Source organism: Manis javanica, chromosome 14 (assembly GCF_040802235.1).
Source record: "Manis javanica isolate MJ-LG chromosome 14, MJ_LKY, whole genome shotgun sequence".
Taxonomy (NCBI): Eukaryota; Metazoa; Chordata; class Mammalia; order Pholidota; family Manidae; genus Manis; species Manis javanica.
The window spans coordinates 14,302,971-14,326,045 of record NC_133169.1 but is presented as its reverse complement, the minus strand read 5'-3'; the positions used below and the strand labels follow the sequence as shown (position 1 = coordinate 14,326,045).

General features: G+C 35.8%; 1 protein-coding gene across 5 annotated transcripts in view; it reads right to left on the bottom strand.

The window, feature by feature from the left end:
- Window positions 1-23,075, bottom strand: part of RAB3GAP2 (RAB3 GTPase activating non-catalytic protein subunit 2) — a 99,165-nt gene that overhangs the window by 15,515 nt on the left and 60,575 nt on the right. For all 5 annotated transcript variants that reach the window (XM_037014471.2, XM_037014473.2, XM_037014474.2 and 2 more), the window contains 12 exons: window positions 22,498-22,641; window positions 22,188-22,270; window positions 21,811-21,875; window positions 19,166-19,256; window positions 18,216-18,343; window positions 15,658-15,871; window positions 15,185-15,282; window positions 8,069-8,174; window positions 7,293-7,453; window positions 5,983-6,211; window positions 1,076-1,249; window positions 865-971 (listed from right to left, as the gene is read on the bottom strand). In XM_037014471.2, coding sequence (XP_036870366.2) covers window positions 865-971; window positions 1,076-1,249; window positions 5,983-6,211; window positions 7,293-7,453; window positions 8,069-8,174; window positions 15,185-15,282; window positions 15,658-15,871; window positions 18,216-18,343; window positions 19,166-19,256; window positions 21,811-21,875; window positions 22,188-22,270; window positions 22,498-22,641 — 1,600 coding nt within the window. The remainder of the gene's footprint in view (window positions 1-864; window positions 972-1,075; window positions 1,250-5,982; window positions 6,212-7,292; window positions 7,454-8,068; window positions 8,175-15,184; window positions 15,283-15,657; window positions 15,872-18,215; window positions 18,344-19,165; window positions 19,257-21,810; window positions 21,876-22,187; window positions 22,271-22,497; window positions 22,642-23,075) is intronic.

Genomic DNA, 23,075 nt, shown 5'->3' with positions numbered 1-23,075 from the left:
TTTTACACCTTATTTGATCCTGGCATCAATCCTGAAGGATTGGCACCTTCATTAAAAAAGGGTGGAGGGAGAAAAAAACCGGTTCAGAGATTCAGTGGCTGGCCCAGAGCCAGACCCTTGTCAGAAAACCATCTAAGAGCCAAATGCAGGTCTCCTGCTCCCAGGTTTGGGGCCCTTATCCCTGTATGGCTCCTAGACTGTGCGTAACCTGGGAGAGACAGGGACTACCTACAGGGGTAGGAAATGATGTCCAGGCAGAGTTAAGAGGGCAACCAGGGTGACCCTGGACAATAGCCAGCCCTGGACACGGTACGGCTTGCTTCATTTTTCTTCTGAGACAAATAGAAGATGTGATGATAAATATAGGTGGCATCTGAATAGTCAGACACCAGGTCAGCATCAGGATCTTTATTCTGGCTTTTATCATGATGACTACGATATTAAGAATTTTCTATCAGGTAGGTGCTATTTCATGCAAAAATTCAAAAAGAAGTAATATATTTACCACAACCTAACCAGGAGTACAGCAAAACACAATAGTTTTAGATACAGAGAAGCTGAGGCTTAAATCTGCCCTAACTACTGACTCAGCAGTGTGGCCGTAGGCATGGAATTAATTTCTGAGGCCCAGTTTTCACTTCTCCAGAGCAGGGATAATGACAAGGTCTATACTTCACGGGTTTACGGTGAGGATTATAGGTGACACATATGAAAAAGGCCTACCCCAGCTCCTAGTACAGACACATTTCAAAGGGGAAAAAAATCCAGGGTTTATAGTGAGTTACTTAACTAAGCAGTCCCACATATATATACAGCATGAGCACAAAAACAGAATTCACATGAAAGCGGGAAGGAGAATCCCACCTCTGGATCTTTGTTCCACTGAACAACATACTCCCAGCAGCAATGTGCGTGCAGCACGTCCAGCTCGAGGCTACAAGGGAACTGCTTATAGGCTGACTGCAGCAAGCCTGAAAGTCAGAAGGGAAGGACATATTTATTTTTCTTTTCCTTAATAAAAACAGCCACATCTTCTCCACTCTGGATTTTATATTACTCTGTATTTATGTATTACCTGGTATGGCTCCTAAGTTCATGTCTACCTCTGACACTTCAAATAAATCTCTGTTAATACCTTCTTTGGGTTCATCTGGGTTTTCTGCATCTCTTTCATTATTAGCCAGTTTTAATATTTCAGGATTGAAGTCCTGTTTAAATATCCACTTGGCTACACTGTCTGCAATGCCACCTACAGTTTGGAGACAAGAAGGAAAATGAAAATTTACAGTGTTTGCCAAAGGGAACCAAAACAGTACATGATCTGCATCTCCTTATAGAGAGATCTCAGTACCACATTCGTGTCTGAGCCTGAAAGTGACCTCCAAAAGCCATGCGACGTACAGCAGCGTTACCGCCTGTCACTCAACTGGTGAGGGCAAGTGGGATTCCTGATACCTAAGGGCAGCTTTAGACTCTCATACCATAAAATATTAGATAAATATAAATGTATATGCATATTTATGTCTGTGTACCACGTAACTTCTATGTCCACAAATTTAAAATACACTTTACCAGACACAAAGGGATGAATACAACTTCCAAACATTCTCATTTAATATAAGTAAAAACCAGCTAATCAGCATGATGCTTGTCTAGGCTTTTTCAGGCAATAAATTACTCTTTAACAATCATCTAATTTGCCTAGATGGACTACTCATGGGCAAAATTTGGCCATCACTGATCACGAACATGATGCTATACCATGTTTCAGTCAATATAGTCGAAAAAGTTGTAAATGCAAACTGAAACATACTCAAGATGAAGAGTCCTCTTTATTACCTAACAAATTATATTCTTCTTTTTATAATATCCAAAAATGTTTTCTCCCAGCCTTTCCTCTTATTTTGTTTCAAATATAAACCTTTTATCAAAAACAATGCCTCACAGTAAACTTAACAAATTGTCAGTAAAAATAAATGAGAGCAGTGTGCTGGGTGACTGATCTAATATCTCGTGTTTGGCTTCTAAATCATTTGGTAATTTTCTTTCCAGAATCAAGCCTGATTATATTGCTTAGTATTTAAATGGTGTCGTTATGCTTGACCAGGTGGCAGCATGGAGTGTAGTGAGTTTACAGTTTAAAAATTTCCACAAGTCTTTTTAATAATTTACTTAAAAAAAAATAGTTTCTCCTAACTCCCACCTCCGGCAGCTACCAATCTGTTCTCTGAATCTGTTGATATAGTCCCACTTGTTCATTTTTGCTTTTGTTTCACTTGCCCGAAGATACATGTTCATGAAAAAGTTGCTCATGTTTATATTCAAGAGCGTTTTACCTATGTTTTTTCCTAAGAGTTTTATGGTTTCATGACTTACATTCAGGTCTTTGATCCATTTTGAGTTTACTTTTGTGTACAGAGTTAGACAATAATCCAGTTTCACTCTCTTACATACAGCTGTCATTGTGCCAACACCAGTTGTTAAAGAGGCTGTCCTTTCTCCATTGTATGTCCATGGCTCCTTTATCATATATTTATTGGCCATATATGTGTGGGTTTATATGTGGACCCTTATTTCTATTCCATTGATCTATGGGTCTGTTCTTCTGCCAGTACCAAATTCTCTTGATTACTGTGGCTTTGTAGTAGAGCTTGAAGTTGGGGAGTCTAATCCCCCTGCTTTATTCTTTCTTCTCAGGATTGCTTTGGCTATTTGGGGTCTTTTGTGGTTCCATATGAATTTTAGAACTATTTGTTCTAGTTCATTGAAGAATGCTCAGTATTTTGATAGGGATTGCATTGAATCTGTAGATTGCTTTAGGCAGGATGGCCATTTTGACTCTATTAATTCTTCCTACCCAAGAGCATGGGATGTATTTCCATTTATTGGTGTCTTCTTTGATTTCTCTCAAGTGTCTTGTAGTTTTCAGAGTATAGGTCTTTCACTTCCTTGGTTAGGTTTATTCCTAGGTATTTTATTCTTTTTGAAGCAATTGTGAATGGAATTGTTTTCCTAATTTCTCTTTCTGCTAGTTCATCTTTAGTATATAGGAATGCAACAGATTTCTGTGTATTAATTTTGTATCCTGCAATTTGCCAAATTCAGATATTAGTTCTAGTAGTTTTGGATTCTTTAGGGTTATGCATGTGTATTTTATGCCAATACAATACTGTTTTAATTACTACAAATTTGTAATATAGTATTAAATTAGGCAGCATGATGCCTCTAGCTTTGTTCTTTTTTCTCAAGATTGCTTTGGTTATTTGGGGTCTTTAATGGTTGCATACAAATTGCAGGTTTGTCCTACTTTCGTAAAAAATGCCATTGGCATTTTGATAGGGATTGCACTGCATCTGTAAATTGCTTTGGGTAGTAGGGACATTTTAACAATATTAATTCGTCCAATCCATGATCACAGAGTATCTTTCAATTTATTTGTGTCTTCAATTTCTTTGCTTAATGTTTTGTAATTTTCAATATATAGGTCTTTTATCTCCTTGATTAAAGTTATTCTTAGGTATTTTATTCTTTTTGATGAAATTGTAAGTGAGATTTTAATTTCTCTGATAGCTCATTATTACTGTACAGAAATGAACAAATTTTTGTGTATTGATTTTGTATCCTGCAACTTTACTGAGTTTATTAGTTCTAACAGTTTTTTGACAGTCTTTAGGATTTTCTATCTATAATACCATGTCATATGCAAATAGTGACAATTTTACTTCTTTCTTACCAATTTGGATAACTTTTATTTCTTTTTCTTGCTTAAATGCTCTGGCTAGGACCTCTGATGCTATGTTCAATAAAAGTGGTGAAAATGTCTTGCTCCTAATTTCAGAGAAAAGCTTTTCACCTCTTGAGTATGATGTTGGGGCTTACTTTATACGGCCTTTATTATGTTGAAGTATTTTCCCTCTGAACTGCTTTGCTGAGAGTTTTTATAATAAATGTATGTTGAATTTTGTCAAATGTTTTCTCTTCAACTCTTGAGATGATTACATGATGTTTATACATCATTTTGTCAATGTGATATATATATTATGTTGATTGATTTGTGTATCTCTGGAATAAATCCCACTTGTTCTGTATATTATCCTTTTAATGCATTATTGAATTCAGTTTGCTAATATCTTGTTGAGAATGTTTGTGTCTATGTTCACCAGCAATACTGGGCTGTAATATTTTTTGTTTGTGGCATCCTTATCTGTTTTTTTTTTATTAGGGTAATGTTGCCTTGTAGAAAGAGTTTTGAAGAACTTCTCTTCTCTCCTATTATTTGGAAGAGTTTAAGGACTCATATTCTTGTTTGGATGTTGAAGCCATCTGGTCTTGGACTTCTGTTTCTTGGGAAGTTTTGATCACTAATTCAGTCTCCTTACTAGCAATTGGTCTCCTCAGATTTTCTATATCCTCACGATTCAGTCTTGGAAAGATGTATGTTTCTAGGAATTTATCTTTTGCTTCTAGGTTGTACTATTTGCTGGCATGTAATTGTTCATTGTAGTCTCTCACGATCCTTTGTATTTTTGTGGTATCAGTTATAACATTTTTTAATTTATGATTTTTTGAGTCCTCTTTTTTCTTGTGAGTCTGGTTAAAGGTTTATCAATTTTGTTCATCTTTTCAAGGAACCAGCTGTTAGTTTCACTGATCTTGTATTGTCCTTTTAGTATTTATTTATTTCTCCTCTAATCTTTGTTATCCCCTTCCTTCTCCTAACTTTGGGCTTTGTTCTTTTTCTAGTTCCTTTTGATGTACAGTGAGGTTGTTTACTTGCTATTCTTGTTTCCTAAGGCAAGCCTTTATCATCAGGAATTTCCCTCTTAGAACCGCTTTTGCTGAATCCAATAAATTTTGGCATGTTACATGTCCATTTTCATTTGTCTTCAGATGTTTTCTTGATTGTCTTTTGATTTCTTCTTTGACCCGACTGGTTGTTCAGTAGCATGTTATTTAATCTCTACATATATATATGAATTTTCTAGTGTTCCTCATGTAATTAATTTCTCGTTTCATACCATTGTGGCCATAAAAAATGCTTGATATGATTTCAGTCCTCTTACATTTATTAAGACTGATTTTGTGGCCTAACATATGATCTACCTTGGAAAAGGTTCCATGTACACTTGAGAAGAAACTGTATTCTCTCTTTTTTTTTAATGTAATATTCTGTAAATACCTGCTAAGTCCATCTGATCTTAAGTGTCATGTAAGGCCAATGTTTTCTTACTGGTTTTCTGTCTGGACAATCTACCCACTGACATAAGTGGGGTACTAAGTTCCCCTACTATTATTGTATTGCTGCTGATTTTTCCCTTTAGAGCTATTAATATTTGCTTTACGTATTTAGCACCTCCTGTGTTGAGTGCATATGGGTTGTATCTATTCATATTTATGGCACTAGAAATTGAAACTTAATTTTTATAAAAATGTTTTTTAATAAATTAATTTCAAAATAAAAATAATATACCTATCACATGTTAACAACATTTTATGAACGTAACTGTTTTTCCCAAAGCAAGAAAAGACATTTAGTTAGAAGAGCGGCACTCCCCTTTGGGAAATCTCTTTAATACCTAGCTTATATCTGGATTCGCGATCAGCCTTGGCGTTCCGTCTCCTGTGACCTGTTGTTTGCTTTAAGCACATGAGGCAAGTCCAGCCTCACACAGACATGCAGTCGGCAAAGGGAGTGCGCCTCAGCTACTCTGACCACTACTTGAGAGATGCTGCTGCTTCTGTGAGGCAGGGGGAAGTGGCTGAGGATGTGCGAACAGGGTATTGACAGGATCAGACTCTGAGAAGATTAACTGAGTAGTATGTCATGGATTATTTTTAAATTTTTAAAAATCTGAGTGTTTCTCTATTCTTTTAGTTTTTTCTTTATAAGAAACAACCAAAAAAAAAATCTAAAATCTATACCATAAAATACAGATATACAGATGTAATGCTATACATATATATAAATAAATTTGAAATTACCTTTTCCGCCTTCTAATAACTTTTTAACAGAAAGCCGCGGGAGGGGCTCAGCCTGCACTAACGACACTTTGGAGGTTCGGGTGTTCGCTTTGCTAAGAAGCAGAGTCTGAAGTAAGAGACAATCCTCCAGTTGTTTCAGCAGGAGTTTCCAGTACTCAGTGTCAAGAGAAAGGGCCTCCCACGAGTCAGTGAGGGCTTCCGAATCAGCACCCAAAACTGTTTGGGAAAACTAACGGGATATGCACTGGTTATACTCTGGTAAAAACTCTGAATCAACATTAACTCGAATAAAGTTTTAACTTGGAAACTGATGGACAGTCAGGATACACCACAAAGCAACACACAGATGCTATTTCACAAGTACTGCTACTTGGATGGATAAATAAAACACGAGAGTCCGGAGTAGACTGGAGACTGAGGGGCAGCAACGATGAGTTCAGATATATGCAGAGACCTGCAGTAATGCCTGGCTCAACAAACGCACACTTCAAAGTTTCTAGGGTCATCCTTCAGGACCAGAGCTCTTCTCCCAGCACCAGGACACTGCCATCTCTTCAGAATGCACTCGCCAACATAAAAATTATGTCTCAAAACTCTCCTCTCCCCATTACTATAAACATTTTAATCTAGTAATATTAAATTTAGCCTATAAACTATGGGACTGAATGTTCAGTGAATCTCTACAGACCTAGTTAAGTGATTCATCCAATTTAATGCACCAGCCCCCTAGAAAAAATTATTTGACCCACCACAAGATGTAAGAAGAGATGTTACTCCTTTTTTTTTTTTTTTAATGAATTTGAGTCTTCAAGAGGTAAGGAAAAACCACAAAGTAAAAGGTTAATAGGAAAAAATTCAAAAGGAAACTTTTCTTTGAGCCATTCAATGCTACATGCCAAAAACAACCTATGTTCATAGAAGGTGGGTATAAATATAGTTGTAGACCTTCCTGAGAAATAATGCAGTCTACTCCTGACCGCTTTATGGTGAGGAAGCTTCGATGAACCAAGAGCCTCAGTTTACAGGGCTCACCCCACACCGCCGGCCACTGGCAGAGCCAGGTCTCCACACTCCGACTTCAGGATCTCTCCCCCTAGGCCACGTGGTAACTGCTAAAGTCAAGTACCCGTGGCATCCGAATAAACAGGTTAGGGGAAGCACTCCTTGCCTCTAAAAAACACACGTAAGGACCTTCTGGATACACATTTCAAATCCTAGATTTTCCCCAACACTGAAGACAATTAAATTCCAGAGAGGGAAAAGCAGCTCCTAAGCTGGCTGGATAGACAGAGGTCAAAGCTACACCTTACTTTTTTCTCTGTCCCACTGTTTGATATTTGTGCAGCAACAGAATGTCCAACATGTGCAGATAATAGGGCAGCTCCGTTGTTCTCGGACTGAATACAGGCTGTGCGCATCTGCTGCCACCAAGGGGACACAGACTGGGAGTCCCAGGTCTCATCGATGGCCACTACAGGCACAAAGAAGATAAAGCAGAACTGTTAGCCTATCCATTTTTTTGGTCAATCTTTCATGTTAAACTTTATATTTAAAGTAAATTACCCAGTGGTGAATTTGTGTATTCTGAATGAACTGGAAAATAAATCTACAACTTATTTTATTTAGAACACTTATATTCCATTTATTTATGCTATGTCATCTTGCTTTTGTATTAACTTTAAATTTATGTTTGGAGTATTTCATCATTGTTGAAAAATACTACTGAATGTTTTAATATAACAGATTATTATTTTAATCATGCCAAAAATATTAAGAAAAATATTACCTTTACCAAAGACCATTCAATTTACCTTATGGAGTTAAGAAAATGCATATTTGTATCACATTATTTTTGATGACCCAAAATATAAACAATCTTCACAGAGCATTCATTTGAATACATTAAAGAACTATTAACACATAAAACAAATTCTCTAATGAAATGTGTTATGCACTGTAATGTCCTTTTGTTGGGAGAAAGCATTCTCCCTCCCCATTTTTGCGGCATTTCAAATACTGAGCTTTCTTCCCAAGAGCAGTAGCCTACATTTCGAAGAATGCTGAACAGTACACCCCAGCATCTCACCTTTCATCTGGCTCAACAGAGACAGCACTGTATGAAGACAGCAGACAGACTGTGGTTTATCCAAAATATCTTTTTCCTTAGAAAGCCAAACACTCAGGAGCAGAGACTGAAATCAAATGCAAAACTTTTTCAGTCTAAAATATACATACAAAAAAACAGGCACTTTTCTAGGGAGCACATGTGTGTATATAAGCAATTCTGTCTTCAGATTGGGAAATAAGTGGTTATTATATCAGAACAAGGGCAGAACAAGGCACCTTTTCTGCTTAAGAGATTCTTTATCATCTGTTGCATACCTAAATTCCACCCCTTCCATCGCTCCTGTAGGCTAAGCACTGCCTTGCAGTTAGCCTTGATTAAGGAGCACATTACCAGAAAAGCCACTGCTACGTTAGCATGGATCCCTGTGGTTTGGTGAGGAGCTTCTTGGCCGTAGGTTTTGATTGGAGGGGAGGAAGGATATGGAGCAGCAGATCTTGCCCTTGTCTTAGCCATACAACAAGCACCATGGACTTGGCAGTGGTGAACACATATGTAAAACTATCAAGTTCCAAGTTTTAAATCACTAACAAGTTATGAGAAATAGATTTTAAAACACTTAAATCACATAAGTGACTTTTAAGATGCCTATAAATGAGCACATCTACTTAAATGTGAAGCATTTTAAGATTTACAAAATTTGCACCCAGATAATTCTGGGATAATGGAAAGTTTAATGACATGGTGTTACATCTATAAGTACTGGTGTTTGCGAAAGGTCTTGATTGCTAATAATTCTGCAGTAATTTTATGTGGACCAAAAAAAGCTCTAAAATAAAAGGTTGACTATCAGTTTAAATATCTTAGTACAAATAATTTTCAAAAATTAAGAAGGGTAGGAAGTTGAAGGAGAAGTATGTGCAGGAAATTAACGTGTGAGAACCTAAGGGCCAGGAGATAAAAGTACTTGACAGGCCCATCTGTTCATTCGGTCCTAACCACCTCTTGTGGCAGGACGGTGATCCAGGTTTTACAAATGATGGAAAGGAGACGTAACTTACTCAGCACCATACAGCTGAAGAGTTAGGACTAAAATCTGAACCTGTATCTGCCTGATTCTAACACACATGCTTTCTTTTCTCATTTACATGGTACATATACATTTATATATGTACATAATTTTTACATATATAAAATACACATACACCTTCAAGGGTGAAATCTTCTATTGCTCTTTTTTTGACTTGTCACCCTTTTTTATTTAACTTTTCCATGTCTCCCCCTATGTCCCCCTCCTTTCTACCTCATCCTATCCAGAAACCTTGTCATTTTTGTATAACCAAGTATGTTCTTTCATATTTGTCCCCATATTCATAAGTCAAAGGCAATGTCAACAATAAATGCTAACGCTTATATACAATACCACAGAATTACTACATGCCAAGCCACTAATGGCTTTCTAAATAGATATATAGAGATAGTTTATGAAGGGAGGAGTGGCTCGTGGGGGTGGGGAGAGGAGGTGGTTCACCATTTTACAAAACTGGGGTCATATTATACCATGTTCATTCCACTTGCCACACAACATCCTGGGTAGCCCACAGAACTTTGACTGACTTTATCCATTTATCAAGTTTATTTCTCTCTCTTCCAGACTTCCTGTTAACCTCATACAACACTGCTGCTCCTCATCACTGGGCAGGCTAATAAAAACTGGCTGTCTGTACAAGACAACAAAGACACTACATAATCAGCTGGACATTAGTGGCTCGGTGTTTTGTGCACACATGCGCTGTGAAGCACATCAAAAAGAAATGAGAAGGGATGGTAGAATTTAGCTGTTAGGTTCACTGTTGAGTTGCCACTAGCCTCACTCTATTTAATTTTAAGCACAAAAATGTATCACCAGGGCTTATTTTACTTAAGAGTATACCAGGTTTCCAAACAGAACTATAGGATTAGTGTCTCTCAAAGCTTGATTCAGGTCCCCATCAGCCACAAAGTTTCAAGGTGCTCATAAAAATTGGAAACCTGAAGGGTTATTTTAGATTAAGTTATATTTAAACAAATGCCATGCCTCAAATTTCTATTCATACTGTGACCTCTTCTCATCTCTCCAACTAACCACTCTCCCTATCAGCTGATACCTTCAGAAAATTCTGAAACTAAAAACACCTTTCTTTCACTTAACTCTCCATCTTTTCCCTGTCTCTCCCTAGTCAGTCCTTCTTTTCTCTTTCTTGCCCAACAAGGTAATCTTTGCTTAAAACCTAGAGGGTGTTCCTCTTTTTTTTTATAAGCTTTAAAAATTCTAATCAGTGAGGCTTTTGTTTGTATACAGAAGGTCAGTGTGAACTAGAGGATGCCACGGGAGCCATCAGGACACAGTGACAGTTTTAGAATCAGTTAGAAGCAATAGAAAGATTTTTTAAACTTCAAAAAAGATAAAGGTGAAAGGTGGAAAATAACCAAACACGAGAATACAGAGACAAATTAAGATGCCACATAGGAACATATACAAGGATATACACAACATGAAAAGATAGCATATAGAAATAACTACCTGCCTAACTAGTAAATTACATTATAAAATATACTTCCAGAACATCACAGCAAATACTGTCACATTATTCATAATGTGGACATGTTATAATGTGAATTACATTATTTCACATATAAATGTCACATATTGCCATATTAACAGATGATACATAATAGAAACCTTGAGAGGAAATTTAGTTAATTCCTCTAAGTCAAGCAGTACCTAAGACTTGTTAAAACCTATACCTAAGAAGGAAACAGAAAAATCCATGGATCCTTGGTAGATGCTTCTAGTGCCTAATGAATGTTACCATTTTAAAGTACCCTCTTATACTATGAACATCCTAAATGCTTTAATCCTTCACTCGGTGGAAATGCTGGCAGACAGAATGTGAGAAAGTCATTTATTAGCCTTGCTTGTCAGAAACCTTTTGTCAGTCTTTGGATGAGCCTTATTTTCTAGTCCTCCCTGAAAACTACGGTCTGTTTTAGATTACAGAATTAAAACTTGATAAAATTCCCCTGAGGATAACTATAACATTTTAAACATGAAAACTACCAGCTGTTGTCTATGAATTACATAATATAATAAAATAGTGACTGAGTCAAACACAAGTTCAGAGAAAAATTTGCAATCTTTTGAAAGTTGAAAAATGGGTACAACCTACATTATAAGTGCCAAGTTTCTTCATGAGCATTCCAATAAAATTACTGTTTAAAATAATTGAAAAAATAATCAAGAAAGAACAGGGAGAGTTACATTTCAAATAGTGAGTCTCTATAAATCTAATAATATATTTTGCTGAAAGAGCTATCACCTTTTATTCATGACTTTTATATGTGTGACTCTTAAAAATCTGTTACTCTTTTAAAATAGTAACAGTTGACATTTATCTATTCTCTTTAAACAACAGTTTGAAACTATAAACTCAGAAAAAATGTCATTGGTTTCTATTTTGCACTGGCACTGTTTGGGAATGAGCAGGATTTTAGCAGGATGCATACCTACTGCATGGTACACAAAACCCCTGCAGGTTATCTTCCAAGACCAGCTTAGCAACAGCCTGAAATACGGTCTCTCAGAGTTAGATGGTTTTTAAAAATAATTTAAAGTTATAACCCATTTTATAAATTTATAAAAATAGGGGCATGTTTAATAAATTGTGGATAATAATGTATATATACATATATATCATGAAATACCCCGCATCTTTTTTGTTGTTGTTGTTGTTCGGCCCCTTTTTTTTTTTGTATTGTTAATGTACAATTCCATGAGCAACATTATGGTTACTAGACTCCCCCCCGTTATCAAGTCCCCCCAACATACCCCCTTACAGTCACTGTCCATCAGCGTAGGAAGATGCTATAGAATCACTACTTGTCTTCTCTGTTATACTGCCTTCCCCGTGCCACCCCGCCACATTATGTGTGCTAATCGTAATACCCCTTTTTCCCCCTTATCCCTCCCTTCCCACCCATCCTCCCCAGTCCCTTTCCCTTTGGGACTAACTAACTATTAGTGCATTCTTGGGGTCTGTGATTCTGCTGCTGTACTGTTCCTTCAGTTTTTGCTTTGTTCTTATGCTCCACAGATGAGTGAAATCATTTGATACTTGTCTTTCTCTGCCTGGCTTATTTCACTGAGCATAATACCCTCTAGCTCCATCCATGTTGTTGCAAATGGTAGGATCTGTTTTCTTCTTATGGCTGAATAATATTCCATTGTGTGTATGTACCACATCTTCTTTATCCATTCATCTACTGATGGACACTTAGGTTGCTTCCATTTCTTGGCTATTGTAAATAGTGCTGTGATACACATAGGGGTGCATATGTCTTTTTCAAACTGGGCTCCTGCATTCTCAGGGTGAACTCCTAGGAGTGGAATTCCTGGGTCAAATGTTATTTCTATTTTGAGTTTCTGAGGAACCTCCATACTGCTTTCCACAATGGTTGAACTAGTTTACATTCCTACCAGCAGTGTAGGAGGGTTCCCCTTTCTCCACATCCTTGCCAAAATTTGTTGTTGTGTGTGTTTTGGATGGTGGGCATTTTATAAATTTTATAACACAATAATATATTTTTAGATCACAGCCTTACAGGTTTAAAATAGAGAAATATCCCAATACATATCACTTTATTACAGTATAATACATATATGTATATATGTATATATCTACAATAAAATTAATTAATTTTAAGTTGGATAACCAACACCATAAACATGATAAAATACATTACCCAGAAGGTCTTTTGTGCCCCTTTGTAGTCAATTTCCAACCACCACTCTCATCCCCTAGCAAACATTCATCTCCTCTGTCACTGTACTTTTGCCTAGTCTAGTATTTCATACAACTGAAATCATACAGTAAGTAGTCTATCATTCCTGGAACTTTTCACTTAAGACTCATTGATGCTATTGTGTGTATCAGGAGTTCATTCCACTTTATAGATAAATACCATAATTTCCTTATCCATTTATCAGTTGGTGGATATTTGGGTTGTTTCTAGTTTGGGCCATTATGAATAAAGCAGCCTGTTAATATTTATTCCAAATCTAAGGGAACATGCATTTTCATTCCTCTTAGATAAATACCTAGGGGGGAGACTGCTGGATTTTACGGGAAATCTCCATTCAACTCTATAAGAAACTTTCAAACTATTTTCCAAAGTGGTTGTATTAGTTTGCATTTCCATTAGCCATATTAAGAGTTCTTATTGCTCCATATCCTCATCAACATTGGTATGATCAGTCTTTTAAATTCAGTCATTTTTTTGGGAAAGAGATCACGGTTTATTTTGCATTTTGCTAATGGCTAATGATGCTGAACATCTTTCAGGTGATTATTTGCCGTGTGTGTGTATTTTTTTGGTGATGTGAATGTTCAAATCTTTTGCTCATTTTTTAATTGAATAGTTTGTCTTATTGAGTACAAATTCTTTATATAATGTGGATATAATTCATTTGTTAGATATAAGTTTTGAAAAAAGAGGCTTGTCTTTTCAATTTCTTAACAGCTTTTTTTAAAATCAGAAGCTTTAAATTTTGATGAAGTATAGTTTATCAATATTTTTCTTTTATAGTTCATGTATTTTTGTGCCCAGAGAAATCTTTGCCTATCTCCTATGTTTTCTTTTTTAAGTTTTGTAGCTTAAACTCTTATATTTATGCTCCATTTTGTGTTAATTTTTATGTATGGCTTGCAGTAAGGTTCCAGGTTCATCTTGTTCCAGTGTTTTTTTAAGCCCAGATTTAAAGCAGACAACATTTTATTGATATTGATTAAACACAATGTAAAACTTACCTCCTTTCTTTTTATCTATTCTGAAAGAGTCACTGGTGGCACAAAGAAATGCATGGGGAAGTCCCTGTACTGTAACATTAGTCTCCCCTAATGTTAACTAACATCTTACACAGTATCACAACAAGAAATGAACACTGGTAAAATCCACAGAGCATATTCAAATTTCACCAGTAACACATGCACCATTTGTGCATGCTTGCAATTTTATCAATGTGTAACTTTGCATAACCATAAACACAATCAAGTTAACCCTTTTTAGCCGCACCCACCTCCTTGCCTCACTCATCCTCAGCCCTTAGCTAATCTCATCTCCACCTCTATAACTGTGCCATTTCATGACTGACAAAAATGGGATTATGCAGTATGTAGGTTTTTTAAGATTGGCTCTTTTCCACTCAGCATCTCTCCCTTGAGGTTCATCCAAGTTGCTGCATGAATCAGTAACCCATTCCTTCCTCCTGCTGAGTAGTAGTCCATGGTCAGGATGTGTCACAGTTGGTTTAACCATCTATCCACTGAAGGACATTTGCAGTTTTCAGTCTGGGGCTATGATGAATAAAGTTGCTCATGAAAATCCACATACAACTCTGTGTATCTATAACTGCTTTACTTTCGGACATACATACTACATAGTGGGCTAGAAGAGAGTCCATTTTTAAGGGACTTAAATGTTTAATGAAGACAATACATGGACACAGTCAACAAGCTCATGGATAGAGTGGACAAATCCTGGACAAAATGTAAGCTATCGGCAGGCATGTGAAAGAGTATGTATGTGTGCATGTCAGGGGTGAAAAGAAAGAGAAGAATAGATAATGGGGTGTAGGTGGAGGGGACTTCATGTGCTCTTTTCAGAAAGGGCAAAAATTTAGTGTTGTAGTTTTTCCATTGGATGATTCTATTGTTTCACAGTGTGTTATAGCACATTGACAAAATCCTAATATAGAAGCAAAGTATGGGAAGATTTGATAACAATTCTGTATTGCTCTAAGGGAAGTTCATTTTGTTCTTTAAATAAGATCATTTTTAATTCCCATACAAACATTTTTACTGATGATCACAGTCCCTTGTAAGTATGCATACATGTCAGATTCTAAATTTATTTCCAGTCAACCATGGAACATAAGGAATGAAAAAAATAATAATATTCAATTAAATATAGTAATTAGAAGTTTCTTTGATCATTTTTAGTTTTCATGCGCTCTAGCAAGTGCTTTCGGCAATGGTAAAGAAGTCTGACACTTCTGGATGACATCACCGAGAACGCACAACACCCAACAACAAACCTTACCAGCAGCAGCTGAGGGCTGAGTCCGGCTGACTCCGAAGTGTGACACACATCCGCAGGGGAACTTTCTCCATGCAAACACTTCCAAAAAAAGAAACTGCCTAGTAGAACAAAAAATGCATTAACCAATGACTACTTGCCATTTAGACTAACAATCTTCCCGAGTTGCAATCTAGATCTCCGGAGGAGCAAAAGAGCGGAAGAGGGGAAATTAATAGTTCAATTTGCTTGGCTTATTAAAGCAGAAGACAAATCAATACATGTCTAACATTGTCTCTTTAGCATACTTATTAATACAATTAAACTTTTATGACATGGCGCCAACATATCCAGAATATCTTTTGTTAACTGAAAAATATACATTAAATTCTTTGGTTAATTTAACTTCAAACCAAACAATCTCTGAGACACTGTAATCTCCTTCAAGGCTTTCTTCTAGAAGAGGGAGGATTCAAAGAGCAGATTATCGTACCTACCTAAAGCCACAGATTCTTCTTCATTTATCTTCTTTATGTTGACCACATCTTTCTCAGATTCTAAATATTCCAGGAATGTTTTTACGGGCAACACACCATCCTTATCATCAGAAAATCGGACCGTAGTGCTGGTTTTCTCTTGTTTATACTTCTCTAATAATGCCTGGAGCTTAAGCAGTTCTTTTTCATCAAGCCTTAGTAACACAGCCAAGTCCTTAAAAATAGGGAAAAAAGGTCTGGATAGACCGTATTCCTTTCTACTAATCTGTTACATGGGTCAACCCCATCATCTGAAATGAAATCCAAGACTCTTAACAAAAGATGACTTTTAAATTAATGGGATAGTTTTAATGTACTCTTTAAAACTGCACTCTTAAATCCATGAGGAGGAGGCTAAACTAATCTTGAAACACTACATGTTACTAAAAGTACCACTTTTAGAAAGTTTCTTGTGAATACTCTATACTCTTCTAAAATGCTCATTTTTAGAAATAGTATTATTTTATACTCCAAGAAAATTTTAAAGGGTGTCAACTGCAACTCTTGTGATTTGAGGAAGCTAAAGAACTATTTGAAACTGAATGTTTATTTATGAAGTAGCATAAATACAAAAAATAAAAACATTGGAAAACAATCCTCACTGTATCTATATATAAATTCTCTATGTCATTTTCAGGAATACAGAGATTGAAAAGTCATGAATACATCCTGAGAGCTTTTCGGACCATTTTTACGTACCACATGTATAGAAACATCTCTTGATACTACTATCATTTTTCTAAATTGGGGATAAGTATATATGTACACACACACACACACACACACACACACACACACACACACACACACACACACACACACACGCACACTGGAAGACCAAAGCAAGCAAAATGTTCTTCCCTCCATGCTGCATGATCAAAGTTGCATTCTCAAACAATAGCAGTTTTATTTGTTTATTTATTTAAGGCCATTGCTTTTAAAAACAAGAAGTAAACTGTGAAATGCTACTGAACACACACCAGTAGTTCAATGCTACACTGACTTTATATATGAACTTTTATGAACTATGTCCCACAGACAGCAAAAACAAATCAATTTAGATTTGAATTTTAGTTTGTATGTACACAATCAGCCAGTCAGTACAAAGATGACTACATATTTTTTGAGGGATCTTAAGAAGTCTACAGCAAAATAAAGTTTTAATTCTTAAAAAGTGCTTTAAAATTAAAAGGTAATAAAGAACAATCTGCAACTGATTTTAAAATTTTTATAATTCTTCTTTTATCTTTGTACTGTATTGGGGCTATCAGGTGGAAATGAATCCTATAGCAGAGTATTAATGACATATATTTAACTTTCTTTGGAGGGGTGAAAGAGAGAGAGTTTGGATTTTCTGAAAAGATCAGGAATTGGAGAGTCTATGAAATGTGTAGGCAATCCTAACCAATGTGAACCTTTCTGTTGATTGAAATAATTTCACACAATTATTGAAGTACACAGAAAAGCAAAAGATCCTGAAAAATGGCTTTGTCATTTATACTGGCAGTCACAGAATATTATCATCAATACATTGTTAAAATGTTTTATGGAATTTATCTAATAACCCCAACTATATAAAAGATATTAGAATGTGTAAGTTGTTTCCATTACAAAGGAAAAAAAATCCTCTCTTATTTTTATTTAAAACTTTTTATTCATGTATATGTATTTAAAATAAAAGGCTTCCCCTTTAATCTCAACTACCTTTTAGATATACCAGATAATTCTTTTAAAAGCATTACCAGTGACTTGAAAACCATTAAAATCACTTTAATAATAATTTTTGTTTAGATAAGTAGAGGACAAGAGGGCCCAAAGCCAGGCAACCTGCCCAAGGTCACACACAAGTAACCTGAGGTGAAAGAGAGGACAGTATTTCCCTCTAGTCCTTATTAAGTGAATGTTATTTCTCTGTATGGAAGAAAGAATTTTGTATACACTCCTCAGAAATGAGCAATGCTGCACTATAATCAAGAATAGAAGGTGCTGTCATTTTTAATGTTTTACAGAATAAAAATATAGAACATTTATTATGATTAGTTTAAACACTTCGATGTTAAGAAGAGAATTTTTAAAAATGTATTTCACTATGTAATACACTATAGAGTAGGCTGTATGAGTTTGTTAATAACAACAGTAACACTGAAAAGCCAGTCTCTTCTGTTTGGCAGAATCTCATTCTTTTTTTCTTTGAAATAAATTAAAGTTTTGCTACTTTTATAAATTGAATATATTTTAAATGGCAAACCTTGTCTAAAAGTTGCATTATAAGAAGTAACTTAAAAAAATTAATTAAGAAAAACCAAATACTTCCAGGGTAGTGAAAATGGGTTAACAATAAAATTTAATATTCTGGCATAAACAATAAAAATTTAGCAGCAAGGCACAGCAGATCTTGTAAAGAAAGTACATCTTTATACTTCATAAAATTTTTCATTTTCTACTTCTTTAAATACCAGTTAAAAAATTAAAAGTAACCAAAGAGATGATTTTGTATAATAAGCAATGGGATTACTTACATTATCAGAGAATGGTGTGTCTGAATGAAATCCATGGGAATTCAACTGACTGACAGACTCATAAAGATGGAGTAACTTCAGTTTATTGGCACAGAACTGTAGCAATCCTTCATCAACAGACTCAAGCTCTAAAAGGTGGAAGGAAGAAAACACATTAAAGAGATATATTTAACAGACTCATAAAAAGGCTTTTCTTTCATTAAATCTCCTAATTTACATAATTCTCCATTTTATTTTATTAAATATTGGGATGCTTAAGCTGTAATAGATAACACAAAGATAATTTCTCCATCATAGTAAAAATGTCTAAATTTCTAAATGAAATAAGGTATACTCTAATAGTAGAGAGGGAAAAAAAGAGGGAGAAAAAGAAACAGGGAAAAAACTATTTTAGTCTAATATTCCAATCTAAAGAAATGATCTGGGAGCAGCTTTGAAAATATTCTCCCTCACCCCGTAGCTCATGTGCTGCCTGTGATGCTCATATACTGAGGACAGACTAGAAAGCTGCCTGTCTCTTTCTATGGTGGTCAAAGATACTACAGTTCAGCCTGAAACTGGGTTGTGGCAGATACATCCTCGAGAAATGCTGGCCAAGAGACAAGAAGTAGAATCCCATTGGCCATCCAACATCCTCCACCAGCAAGGCATTCTTCCAAGGTTAGTGAAGGAGAAATACTCACTCTTTCTTTAATATATTCCTTCCTCTCAATAGAGGAATTCAAAAGAGAAATATTTACATTGAGAATCAGAGTCAATATATTCAGAGAAAGCTCAGATGAAGATGAATTGCATACACTTGAGAGAATAAAAAAGTCCTAAATACTAAAGTTACTGATATTATTTCCACATTTAAGTAACATGATGGTATCATAAGCAAACAGCTTTCTATCATCAGTTATAAAATCTGAAATAAGATCCTAATCTCCAATCAGTACAAACCCTATTACCTTGATTTTTTAAAGTGTCCATTAAAGTCTGAGTGATGTTTCTAAGGCAGGAAAATGGTAAGCGTTCACTTGCCAAAATGCTCTCCAAAGCCTAGAAGAAAGATATTGAGAAATTCTAATAATTAGAAGACAAAGATTTTGGTTTTTAATTTTATATTTATGCCTACAGTTTCACTACCCCAAATTTCAAAGGGAAACTCCATATTTAAGATGCTTTAATATACATACCTGAGAATAAAAGATGCATCATAGGTAACACATAATCAATTTCAAATCATGTCCAATATGGCATAATAACAAAAAGTCCAGACTGAAAACAAAACAACTAGAAGGCAACTGAAGTTTAACAGAGTAGCCAAAGCACACAGAAACATATTTCAAGCTATTCACCAATAAGAAAGATCTGAATACATTTATACTATACTACAGGCATACGTGAAAGGTAGGGGCTGTCACTGTCATGTCAACAACAGAAGCTGACAACTAATTACTGCATTTGAGCATGGCTGGCTCAGTCTACAGGCCATGCGAGATATAAATACCTCCTGCCCCACCCCACCTCCCCTACTGGCCCCAGTAGATAGTTAAGGGCCTTTGTCACAAATTCCAAAATACCTCTTGACGCCTAAAGAAGTAACCAGCAGAATCACCAATGAATTAAACACAGCAGTTCAAGTTCCTTTCACATTAGTACATTAAATTGAGTTTTTATTGATAAGAATAAACAGTTTAAAAACTAGGTTTACAATGGTACGAGATAAATATCACATCATAACATAATAACCGCTGTGTGTTTGTGGGGAAGAAATAGACCTAGACAGTGGCTAAAGAGGTTGGTCAGGCCTATGATGAGGCAACTACATGACTGAAAGAGACAAATACCTGGGAAAATGTCGGCTGCCTCTGTTCTGTCTACTATTACACAAGCCAGCAGGGGCTTATCTATGTATTCAGTCTTCCAAAGCCTAAGTTGGTTTCTTTTCTCTCTTTAGTGTCAAAAACAATACACAGCTTTCACTATTAGCTTTTCCAGCATTTTTAATAAAATTCATAGCTTCATATACAATTCAGTAGTATAATTAAAAAATAATCAAGAAGACAATTTGCATTATGCTAAAGTTTCCCAATTTTGTTTTTCCATGATGTCGGTTAAGAAGATAGATGGTATCATAATGAGAAGACTTATTTGGGTCATGACTACAGATTCTCCCTAAGCTGCCTCTCTAGATGTCTACCTTGTCATAAGAGTGTCATCTTTAATAACAGAGACTTTGCCCTAAAGAAAATGAGAGCCAGTTAGCACTGTCAGTGGAACAGAAAACTCGACCAAAAGTCATAGGGACTTGCCTGTTCTAAAATTAAACAATAAAAAGTATTTTTTAAAATGACTACAACAATAAAGTAAGAGGGATAAAAAGAAATCAGCATTTACTAAATTCCCCCATGTATTTAGCATTAGCATTTTTTTAGATAGTGTAGAATTATTCCGCAAGGTCCCTTCTTGAAGGAGCCTAAAAGAGGCAAAGAGGAAGAAATTGGGTAGCTATGACTAATATACTTGAAATAATTAGAAAACAAGTAGCTATTAGCTACCTGGTTCTGATTAGAACTAGAGTAAGAGATCAGAGGTATCCGAGGGGATGAAGTGTCTGTAAGAAGTGAGAGTTAGAGCTGGAGCAGCACCGGGGGGTTTGGATAGGAGGCGTGGGAGCAAAAGAAACCACAGTAACTGGCGAAGCATAACCATGAACATGGCAAAAAGGAACAAGTCTCACAATACCATGGGGTGTTGAGGCTCTGGAGCAATAGGGCCTCTTACACAGTACAAATGGGAACATAAATAAGTGCAAGTATTTTGAGAAGCAATTTGTCATCAACTAGTATAGCTGAAGGAGCTCATATCCTACATTTCCACTCTTAGAGAAACTCCTGCATGTGGGCACCAGGAGACATGCACAAGGATAATCACAGTATCACTATTTGTAGTAGTAAAACAACTGGAAACAACCTAAATGGCTATTGGCAGGAGAGTAAATAAATTACACTCATAGAGTGGAACTGAAATAGCACAGGGCATGAATCAACGATAGCTACATGTACAGACTCAAAAAAACATAATGCTGGAGGAATAAATTAAGTCACAGAAGAAGACGTGAGGCATGACTCTATTTATATAATGCCCTGAAGACAGAAAATGCATCAAAAGGAGCTATAAAAAAATAACTATAAATAAAAGCAAAATAAAAACACACAGTTCTGAACACCAGCTACCGTAGGGAGGGGAGAAGGGGCTGGGATTGGGAGAGTCATGTAGGCCTCTTCAGAGTTCCTGGGAACATTGTTTCCTAACTGGATGGTCATACACATGTGTTCACTTTACTATTATTCTTTAATCTGAATATATGTTAGGTGTGGATGTGTGTTATGTTTCAAATATGGACTCGTGTATGGTAATATTACAAAATTTCTGAAAGAAAGGAAGGAAATAAGAGACAATGGGGAACTTCTACATGCAAATATAAAAAAGGATGAACATGAATAAACACATGAAAAGAAGACTTTAGACTATATGAAAATCAGTATTTTCTTAAAAAGGATATTTAATAGCTACTCAGAGGGAAAGTTCATATATTATATATACTTACTTGTTTTTTGGTTACAGGGTATTTAATATCAAGAATTAATTCCTTTATTTCTTTTTCAACCATATCTAGAAAGAGAAAATTAGCCAAAGTAAATTTTTTACTTTTATTACAGGTAAGCTAGTCACAAAGAAAAATGCATATATTTGTACTATCAGTCAGTCTAAAGGATTTTGGGCCTCTCTCATGTTACAGTTTTATTTAACGAATTTGAATACTTCCTAGATGGCATGCTTCATAGTTACAGAGCAAATCCAATAAAAATTACATTTTGAAAAGGAATCATGACAGCTCATATTCTGATTGCTCCATTTAGAATATTCTATTAACTTTTAAAATGGCTTAACAGTATGCTCATTATTTTACTCCAGGATACCTACCAACATTGGGAGACTTTGTTTTCAGTAAGGCTGCTAATTTCTTCACTAAGTGCATGTCTTTGGCTCGTTCACTCTTCTTGTCACTAAAACAACAAACACAATGAATTCTTACCGAATGTGAAACTGTTTTCCTTCTAATTCTCACACTCTCCAACTTTCTTTTTTCTTTATATTTTTCCTATGTGACTTTAAAGATATCAGTTTAATAAGACAAGGGAACAACAAAACAGGAACTACAAAACGAAGACCAAACTAAGGGAGCAGGAAAAGTGAGCAGAAGGACATCAACAAGACACATGATAAATCTTACCTCAGTGCTAAATGGAAGGGAACATTCACTGTTTTCACACTTCCAGACACTGGATCAACGAGACAGATCTGGTAAGTCTGTGGCTGCCAGCTCTGACTGGTAACATTATTTAAGCCCATTATTTTATAGCCAGGATACAGAAGCCTGAGGAAATCACATACCAACATGGTAAAAGTATTATAGAAAGGAGAAATGCCAAAAGGGGCTTGCACTGTAGCGAGCAACTCCTACAAGATCACCAGTTCCGGCACACTAGTAAGGTTAACAAATACTGACACCAAAACCAAGTAGAGCAGGACTCAACTGGCAGAGTTCCACCTTGTCAAAATAGGCCAGAAAATGAAGTGAACACAATCATGCCTACGTGGCAATGGCAAACAAAGCATTCGCCTCACTCGACATCATCACGGGATAACTCTAAAACAGTCTTCCCTTGTGCACCTCCACAGCATAGTAAGTAAGGGATAGGGACAAATGGCAGCACCAGAGCTAACTTTAATTCAGGAGCTTATCATGGCCTTTTCAAGTAAGATTTCTTTGCTGTGAAATACTTAATCCTCAATTATAGATTGGCACTC